Genomic DNA, 10,210 nt, shown 5'->3' on the forward strand with positions numbered 1-10,210 from the left:
TATTAATCACCCATCCTTCACCCTATTAAAAACACTTTAAAACAACATTAGACAATCTTTCAGGTTTCTAGGTCCCAGGCTGTACAGAGCTTTAGGCACCAGTACCTGGTGAAGTCATATGGGTAATGGGTGCAGAAAATGGCACAAATATGAAGGCTTTACACAGTTCCATCACCCTCAACCTGGGGTGACCAATCAGGCAGGTCTCAAGGTAATTTTGTGTGCAGGTAGAGCTAATGGGGTACCCAGAATACATCACTCATTCGGTACTTAGTGAGGCGCTACTTCACCCAACACTTGAAGACTGGGTTTCCACCCAATGGCTTAACCATCAAAAGTTTTGACGTTTTGCTATTAGGAAGGCAAAACCTCCAGGCCAGCCAATTTGTCTATAGGCAAATTCCTTCCCAGCTCTGAATATGGCACCCGTAAGCAACCATAGTAAGGTCAGCAGGCAGAAGTGAAATAAAGTGGTTAAACGGAATGACGCTTTGGGAGAAAACCTCTGTTAGATCATGACCTGAAAAGGAAAATACATTTTATAAGCACGATAATAAATTGACATGAATTGTGAATGGAAGTAAAAAGGGAGGGTGGGAGGGTGTTGCTCTTCACCCAGCCGTGCTGTGAGAGCCTCCTGCAAACACCCTTTTAAGCCTCATTGCCAGGCCAGACGAGAAAGCAGCCAATAGCCACAGCCAGCAATGCACTGCCCTCCAAGCGGCACCAGTGAGTGCCCCGTTTATGGTGCCTTTTGGGTTGGAAAGACCCTTCCTTTTTGAGATCCACCAGCCAAGGAAAATTTCCTTCCAAAGGCCAGCAAATTTGTGTGCCTAGGCCATTGGGGAAGGAGGCTGAGAGTGAGGGAACACAACTGTCACCCCCTGGAAAAGTGGCGAGGGGTCATTGCCACATGGTTCATGTGGATCAAGGTCCACTCAGTCAAATTTCAACATGCTGACAACACCGTACTAAATTTAGGAGTCTCCATTGTTTACAAGGTCTTCTATTATGAACTTCTAACTTCACCAATACACCACTGGCCCATTATGATCCACTGAAAGGGAATAAAACACATTAGTTCTGAATATGTGACAAACACATTTTCTTCTGCAATTCCACAGGGGTTCGCAAGCATTGAATAAATAACTAAATTCCGGCTTGGTTATTAACAGGGCTATAATTGAATCTGCTGCTCCTCAAAATTCCCTCTGGACCTTCAGGGGCCATTTGCAAAAGTAATGGAAAGGATACTAAAATTAACCAGAATAATTTAAATAGGGTCTGGGATCCACAAGTCTGATCATTCATACTCCCAGATTGCATCGTCTCAAGAAACTTAACTACCGTTCAAATGAGACAATTTTTATTTTGGAGAAGCTAATTATAATATTGCCAGAGAAATCATGGGTTCCATGTAGAACAGACAGTTGCCTTTGTACTGAGAATGGTGGTTTTAGTGTTCTTGCTGCTGGAAGTGATTTCTTACAATGTACGTCTGGCTCACATAGCGAAATGCATCCTCCAAGGTCCACACCATCCACTTCACACGTATCATCAGCCAGGAGAGTTCCTCATTGGTGGCATTGTTTCACATGGTGGATTCTTCTCCTCTCCAGCAACATTCACTGAGGAACCCCCACCAGCGCAGCCTGAACAGCTTGTGTAAGCCACTCATTTATTACATCCATGTAATGATCAAACCTAGAGTTGCAGCCTCAGAATAATGACTGAGACTGCAAACTTTTACACTTTTACCTGGGGAAATCCACTTTAGATATGAATGGGACTTATGCTGGGGCAAAAAAACTGGAAGGAATCTCTTGTAAATTAAGAGAATACAGGAGAAATTGCATCATTTCTGGATAGAGAAAAGAATATAAATGTATTGAAATGTATGCACGTTTGTGTGTCTGGGAGAGGCCTTTTGAACAGCAAATTTTGATAGACTTTATCTGAACTACTAGAGTGTTAGTAAGAATGAATTCTTAAAAACCTGTTCTGAAACTGAAGGTTCTTATGCTTTCATTTTCTGAACTTAGACTAAAATTTGTTTCAGCACTGAAAGGTACTTATTATGAAGTATAGAACGACCATCACTGACTCACGAAAAGGAAGTCACTGCAGAGAGAGACCAGAGAGACCAGGGACTTTGTAAGTGTCAGAAAAAGACCTCCGACATGTAAGGGAAGACATCCCATGAGCTCCACATTAGCAACCCCTACTCTAGATACACCTTAAAATATTGGAAAACTGGGACAAAAGTAACAACATGAATTTCAGTAGAGACGAATGCACAAATCGAAGATGAGGGACACTTGGCTTGCCAGTAGTAAATGTGGAAAGGTTCAAGGGATCTACATCAACAGAAGTATAGTGTCCTGATCAAAGGAAGTAATAGTACTGCTCTATTCTGCCTTGGTCACCTGGAGTCCTGTATCCAGTTCTGACCAGCACAATTTAAGAAGGATACGTATTAGCAAGCTGAAACATGTGCAGAGGAGGGCAACAAAGATGGTCTGGAAACCAAGCCTTATGAGGAATGCTTGAGGGAGTTTGATGGGTTTAGCTATGACGAGACTGACGGGAGGAATGATAGCCATTTTCAAATATCTCAAGGGCTGTCACCAGGAAGATGGAACACACTTGTTTTCTCTTGCTCCAAATCAGGGTATTCAAGTTACAAGAAAGGAAATTTCAACTAAACATCAGGAAGAAATTTCCACTGATAAGATCTAATAAATAGTAGAACGGGCAGAGTGTAAACCCCCCTGAACTCAGTATGATTAACTATTGTGTAAAAGGAAAGATCTGTTGAAGTTTCTGCTGATACAGTTTGCAACTCTCATTCTAGGGTGGTGCCTAAGGGTTACCAGCACATCGTGGCCTTGGCATTTGCAGTCAAGGAGGTCAACGAAGACCCTCACATCCTACCCAATATCACCTTGGGCTTCCACTTATATGACAGCTATATCACTGCAAGGAGCACATATCTTGCCACACTGCTGCTTTTATCCATGGTGAAGAAATTTGTCCCAAACTATCTATGTGATGTTGAAAATAATCTGACTGGGGTCATTGGGGGACTGGATTCTGAAATCTCTTTTTATGTGGCCACTGTTTTGGATATCTATAAGATTCCACAGGTAGGACACCTATGTACAATACCTCTATTAGATTGCATAGAGGAAGAGGGAGGTTCCTCAGCATCAGTTCAGGGTGAAGATGAAATTGCAAGGAGAACCATGTATACCACCTTGAGTTCCGTGGAAAATGAAGATGGTACATAATTGTAATATACGGAAACAAACAGACAGACAGACAAACCTGAATAAAGGGGAAGGTTGCAATACCTGAAAAAATATGTAACTTTCCCTGTCTTACACACACATTTAGATCACTTACAGTATATGCCAAAGGCTGCTGATGGGAGAGTGGGCTTCTCTCTCACCAACAGTTTATCATTATGCATCATTTTCTGCTTAGTTAGGAGGGTATCTGAAATGAGTTGCTGATGGAAAGGGGGAATTGCTTACTGGATAAATGCAATAAGATTTTAGGTGCCAATGGAAAAATTAGTGAGGAGGGCATGTCAAATATGTAGCTGGGGAACTGGGGGAAAGGGTTACAGCTAAAAAAAACCTTACAAGTAGGAGCCAGTACAATAACTATTCCTTTTTAGCACACCCGCCATAATGAAAGACACAGGGAAGTTATGGGAAATTGCAGATAGAATCCAGTTACGCAGGAGAAAAGTAATAGTAGATAGCAGCTGATTCACAAGTGAAATAAATGTTCATAAATAAAGTTTGAGAAGAATCAGGACACTTTTGCTGTGTGATGGGGCATGTGCATCATGAAGAAGAAAGACAAAGCTCCAGAGAAGAAATGTGCATCTAACCCAAGTTGCAATTCTGACAAAGCCAGATAATGTCCAGGAAATCTGCTGTTTGGGGCATGGTATGTTCCCCCATCCAGTTTTATCCATTTTAGAAGACCATGCCAAATTTTGCAATGACATAAAAAAAGTTTGTTTGTTTTTAAGTGAAGTAGACACAATGCCCTGCTCCAGTCATTAATGTGTAAACAAGGTTCATAAAAATAATATAAAACAGACACATTCCCCTCTCCATTCATCAAATCAAAGGTTTAAAAATGAGAAAAGGGAGATGATCCCAGTTTTCAGCCTATTTGCATATGTGTCTTTTGTAAAACTGAGAGAGAGGCAAACAAACCTTGAAACTAACTAACAGGGTTCCCCTAATAATATATATGAATACTGTGAAAGGAATCTACTTTGTCTCTTCTCTTCCTCCACTTACTTTTTAGCTCATTTACGGCTCTGCTCCACTGATGAATGATAAAAGCCCAGGGCTTCCCTTCTACCAGATGGCAGCCTCAGAAGCCCTTCAGTATCAGGGAATTCTCTCTTTGCTTCTGCATTTCAGGTGGACATGGATTGGACTCATTGCAATGGACAATGACAATGGAGAAAGATTTGTGCAAACCATTTCCCCAATGTTTACCAAGAGTGGTGTCTGCTTTGCATTCCTGGAAAAAGTCCCCAGTTTAAGTTTTATTTCTGAAATTGATGGCATGCTACAACAGGGGACAAGTATAAACCATAAAATTTTTAGCAGCACAGCTAATGTAATAGTTACCCATGGAGAATCTTATTCCATGGCAACTTTTAGATGGCTTCCATACCTATCACAACATGATGACATGACATACAATATAAAGGGTAAAGTATGGATAACAACTTCCCAGGTTGAGTTCACTTCATTTGTCATTCAAAGGAACTGGGATGCAGGAATATTCAATGGTGCTATATCCTTTGAGATTCACTTCAGAAACCCACCAGGATTTCATCAGTATGTTGTGCACAGAAACCCTTCCAGCACAGATGGGGACGGTTTTATCAGGGACTTCTGGCAACAGGCCTTTGGATGTGTATTCCCAGATATGACTTCAGACAAGGTGGAGGGGAATATTTGCACCGGAGAAGAGAAGCTGGAGAGCCTTCCTGGATCATTTTTTGAAATGAGCATGACAGGCCACAGTTACAGTATCCACAATGCTGTCTATGCCATGGCCCATGCTTTACATGCTATGTTCACATCCAGACCCAGGCACACAGGAATGGGGTATGGACGGAGAGGGAAGAATCCGAATCCACAGCTTTGGCAGGTAATCGGCTAAGCATCCTCAACTGGAAGAGGCCTGTTATTCCCCCACAAGGTATGGGTTTCCACAGTGTTGTCACCTTGCTCATTCATCTCAGACATGAAAAAGCGCTTCTATGAGAGAACTTTTCAGACCACTGAGATGCCACTGCATTCACAGATAAGAAGCAGTGGTAAAGGTCAAGAGAGATGTTTAGCATTCTCTGTATCCCATATACACCAAATCCTCCCTCAGATCTGTGGGATGTAAACACAGGAGCAGTCAATGACAACATTCCTAGAGTGTACATGTTAGAACATGGGGAGGGATGTCTGTCCAGCAAGCAGGTAAACTTCCTGGGGACGGACTTCCTCCGCATGTGACCAGAGGTGGGTGTGGCCTCACCTGTGCAGGTAATGACAAAAGCACAGGGCAGGCAGCCATCTCTCTTTCTCTGCCATTTTCCTTCGATGAGGAAGCATCTAAAGATGCCCTCTTGGCTCTCAGCCAAGAGAGGAGATAAGGTCTATCTTGCAACAAGATAGATTCTAAATATATGTAACCTTTTTAAGCCTGTCTGCCTTCTGGAATCATGTTGTGAACAGAACGTGAGTAAACTCTTTTATACTTTTATAAAGACTGTGTTGTGTCTTGTATTTTAAGAGGGAACAAAGGGGAAATTACCAGAGTAATTATTATAGAGGTTCTAGCGAACCTGTGCTCACGTTACCGTTGCAAACTTAAAGGGGAATGTTTATAAACTCTGTTGATATTTTGGGAACTTGTTAGCACAAGTTGGATAAGGATATAATTAGTCAATATATCTCCTGCACCCCAGAACATTCCCACAAGATCACGTGATCATACACCATTGTGGTGTCTCCTGTGATGAAGAGGGAAAGAGGGAAAGAGGTGTGGGGTGGGGGAGATAAAGAAAGCTGTAAAAATGGGAGAGGGGGAGAGAGGGATGTGGAAGAGAGAATATTGGTGGTCTCTCCATGCTTGGACCTGAAGCCCCTGACACTTGACTGATTCACCCCCACCAATTGCTGTAGGTTTTTCCTACAGGAAGAAGAAAATAATGCTCTACCCTGCATTATACTGCAGCTTTTTCCAAACAATTGCCTTTTCTGTTTTCAATCTAGCTCCATCACTTTCTGAGAAGCATCTCATTTAACAATACGGCCGGAGATGTGGTCTTCATCAACCGGAATGGAGAGGTGGTATCTAGCTTAGATATTGTCAATTGGATTATATTCTCCAACCAAAGTTTGCACAGAGTGAGCGTTGGGAGGATAGATCCGCAAACTTCTGGAGACCAATCATTCATCCTTGATGAAGATGCCATAACATGGCACAGTTGGTTTAATCAGGTTGGACCACATTATCAGATAATTCCAAAGAAATTCAGTATTGCCTAAGCAATGATCATTCACCTGCATATCTACTCACTGTCCTTTAAACTGCATGTTCCTGTGTAGAACATGACCAATGCATACAGAGAGCCAGTGTGGTTTAGTGGCTAGGAGCGGTAGACTCCTAATCTGGTGAACCGTGTTCGTGTCCCTGCTCCTCCACATGCAGCTGCTGGGTGACCTTGGGCTAGTCACACTTCTCTGAAGTCTCTCAGCCTCACTCACCTCACAGAGTGTTTGTTGTGGGGGAGGAAGGGAAAGGAGAATGTTAGCCACTTTGAGACTCCTTAGGGTAGTGATAAAGTGGGATATCCAATCCAAACACTTCTTCATCCAAGTACCAGATTATGAGCAAAAAGCTTACTGCTAGAAGTCACTAATGGAATAAAGGCAAATATTTTATTTTATTATATTTATAAATATTTTATAAATATTTCTTAACAATTATAAAATACTGGTTTTTAACTGAGGAAAAGAGGATAAGCCCCAAGATTTTGCCTTTCTTGCTAAAAAGTGGGGAACTGCTATGTAATCACAACACCTACACATCCCAGAACAATAGAGGGAGTATGACATCACTTCAAACATTACTACTACAGTGGTACCTCGGGTTAAGTACTTAATTCGTTCCGGAGGTCCGTTCTTAACCTGAAACTGTTCTTAACCTGAAGCACCACTTTAGCTAATGGGGCCTCCCGCTGCTGATGCACCGCCGGAGCACGATTTCTGTTCTCATCCTGAAGCAAAGTACTTAACCTGAAGCACTATTTCTGGGTTAGCGGAGTCTTTAACCAGAAGCGTATGTAACCTGAAATGCTGACTCAGCTTAGTAACATAGAGAGGGGCCCAGGAACATGAAGATTTCCAAATTCATTGTTCTTTTGCTGATCCTTCTGCTCTTTAATTTACGGAATAGACTCGGCCTCTTTCTCTCTGTACTGAGACATGTCTTCCAGGATCCAGCAAGAAAGTGAAGGAGGGACAGCCACCTTGCTGCTACGATTGCATCCCATGTGCAGAGGGGAAGATTGCAAAACAATATGGTAGGAGAAATAAATAGATTAAATATATCCAGACTCAGCACTAATAACTGAAAGGTGTTGTAAGGACGGCTGAGTTTACTTTTCAAAAGAGATAATCTACTGTGTGTGTGATCCTGCCTCTTTCTGATCATTGCCTTTCAGATAGTTTAAATATGCTAATCAAATGAGAATGACCATGCATTCAGAGTAGTTGGATGGTATGTGGTTCAAAGCACTTCTTCTTCTTCTTCTTCTTCTTCTTCTTCTTCTTCTTCTTCTTCTTCTTCTTCTTCTTCTCCTCCTCCTCCTCCTCCTCCTCCTCCTCCTCCTCCTGTGGGAAGGCCCCCAAACCAGCCCCTTGTTAGAGTAAGATTCACACTGACACAGAATCTTAGTTTAAGGTTATTGGGCAAAATTTTGGGCCACAACTTTATTGATTACAGAAATGTTAGTGGTATTGGCTTAGGCATTGGCAAAGGACTATATGAGACTCCTGCCTCCTTTGCAGGAAGTCAGTAAGGGTAAACCACCCAAAGAGGAAGCCAAATCGGGGGAACCTGCCTGCATCTCTCCTTGGTGTCCCCAGAGGCCAGTTGAACCTTCTGTGAAGAATTAAACACTTTGGACTACAGTGGTACCTCTGGTTACAAACTTAATTCATTCCGGAGATACGATCTAAATCTGAAACTGTTCTTAACCTGAAGCAGCACTTTAGCTAATGGATCCTCCAACTGCCACTGCGCCGCCGCGTGATTTCTGTTCTCCTCCTGAAGCAAAGTTCTTAACGCGAGGTATTATTTCTGGGTTAGCGGAGTCTGTAACCTGAAGTGTATGTAACCTGAAGCGTATGTAACCCGAGGTACCACTGTACTTTTCCCCGCACGGTCTCATGTGGTTTAGTGGCATATCCATGACATAGAGAAAGCTTAGATTACACCAATACTACATTGCATAGCATAAAACAGTACTAAACATGTCCTTTGATTTAAACAGGGCTCTTTTCTTCTCAGACAGAAAGTAAACCTTTCACCAAATAGAAATGTAAGACCTAATATATTTCTTTCCCCCCCAGATATGAATGACTGTCATAAATGTCCAGACAAATACTATCCAAGCAGAAACCGTGATGCATGTCTACCCAAAGATATAAGCTTCTTGTCTTATGAAGAACCTTTGGGCATCAGTTTAGCCTCATTTTCTCTTTTCCTTTCCTTCATCACAGCTCTGGTACTAGGTACATTTATGAAACACCACGACACACCCATTGTCATTGCAAACAACCAAAACCTCACCTATACTCTCCTCATCTCTCTCCTGCTCTGCTTCCTTTGTGCATTGCTCTTCATTGGCCGACCTGACAAGGTGACGTGCCTCCTCCGACAAACAGCTTTTGGCATCATCTTCTCAACCGCTGTTTCTTGTGTCCTGGCAAAAACCTTCACGGTGGTTTTGGCCTTCATGGCTACAAAACCAGAATCCAGGATGAGGAAATGGGTAGGGAAAGGACTAGGCCACTCCATTCTCCTTTCCTGCTCCATTGTTCAAGCAGGCATATGCACTGTGTGGCTGGCAACCACTCCCCCATACCCAGATGTAGACATGCACTCAATGACAGAAGAAATTATACTAGAATGTAATGAAGGGTCTGTAACAATGTTTTACTGTGTCCTCATCTACATGAGCTGCCTGGCCACTGTAAGTTTTGCTGTGGCTTTCCTCGCCAGGAAGTTACCGGACAATTTCAACGAAGCCAAGTTTATCACTTTCAGCATGTTGGTCTTCTGCAGTGTTTGGCTGTCCTTTATTCCCTCCTACCTGAGCACCAAGGGAAAAGATATGGTAGCTGTGGAGATCTTCTCTATCTTAGCCTCCAGTGGTGGGTTGCTGGTTTGCATCTTCTTCCCCAAATGTTACATAATCATTCTGAGGCCTGAGCTGAACAATAGGGAACAGCTAATAAGGAAGAAAAATTAAAGAAATGAGAAACCTGTCATCTGCTGTATTTTGTGTTTTTCTCTGTGTTTACAGTAGAATATTTGCAAATATAAGTTCAGCTGCTCCCTTTTACAATTTTTTTCTAGACTCCAAATTCCCATAGTTGAAATTTCCTTTGTAAAATTCACTCATTTGCTTTGAGGAATACATTTCCACATACATTATTCTCTTGTAGCATGTGTTGACAAGAAGACTCAGAGCAATTCTTGTCAAAATATACAAGTAAGCAAATCTGTATCTAGCCTTAATTCTCGTATATGTGCTGCCGAAGTGAGCACAGTATCTAGCCTTAATTCTCACAGCTTTCAGCATAATGTGAAACTGTACTATTGCAGGCCATGGAATATTTGAGTATTGATTTATGGTCTCTTGTTCTGTACTGCTCACAGTCAGATTTCATCATCAACCTATCCATACTCAAGATTGTAGAAATGTAAGATGATCCTCTTGAATCAGGCCAATGGCCCATCTTGTACGGCAGCCTGTACTCACACTGACCAACCAGATTGCTGTGGGAAATAGAAATACTTTATTGTCACTGTACCACTTGTTTACAGTGAGATTAAACCTTCAAGCCATATCCAAAAGCAAATGCACTGTCTTCAACATTGT

At 42.1% G+C, this 10,210-nt stretch overlaps 1 protein-coding gene across 1 annotated transcript; it reads left to right on the forward strand.

Annotated features, from left to right (window-relative positions):
* The first annotated feature begins 4,335 nt into the window (after positions 1 to 4,335).
* On the forward strand, positions 4,336 to 9,606 carry LOC308571935 (vomeronasal type-2 receptor 26-like). Its single transcript, XM_081167587.1, has 4 exons — positions 4,336 to 5,190; positions 6,312 to 6,539; positions 7,498 to 7,624; positions 8,676 to 9,606. Exons 1-4 carry the CDS (start codon positions 4,354 to 4,356, stop codon positions 9,575 to 9,577), a joined length of 2,094 nt encoding a protein of 697 aa, XP_081023713.1. The 5' UTR covers positions 4,336 to 4,353; the 3' UTR covers positions 9,578 to 9,606.
* The last annotated feature ends 604 nt before the right edge of the window (positions 9,607 to 10,210 follow it).

This window comes from Podarcis bocagei (genome assembly GCF_964188305.1).
Source record: "Podarcis bocagei genome assembly, chromosome: 13".
Taxonomy (NCBI): domain Eukaryota; kingdom Metazoa; phylum Chordata; class Lepidosauria; order Squamata; family Lacertidae; genus Podarcis; species Podarcis bocagei.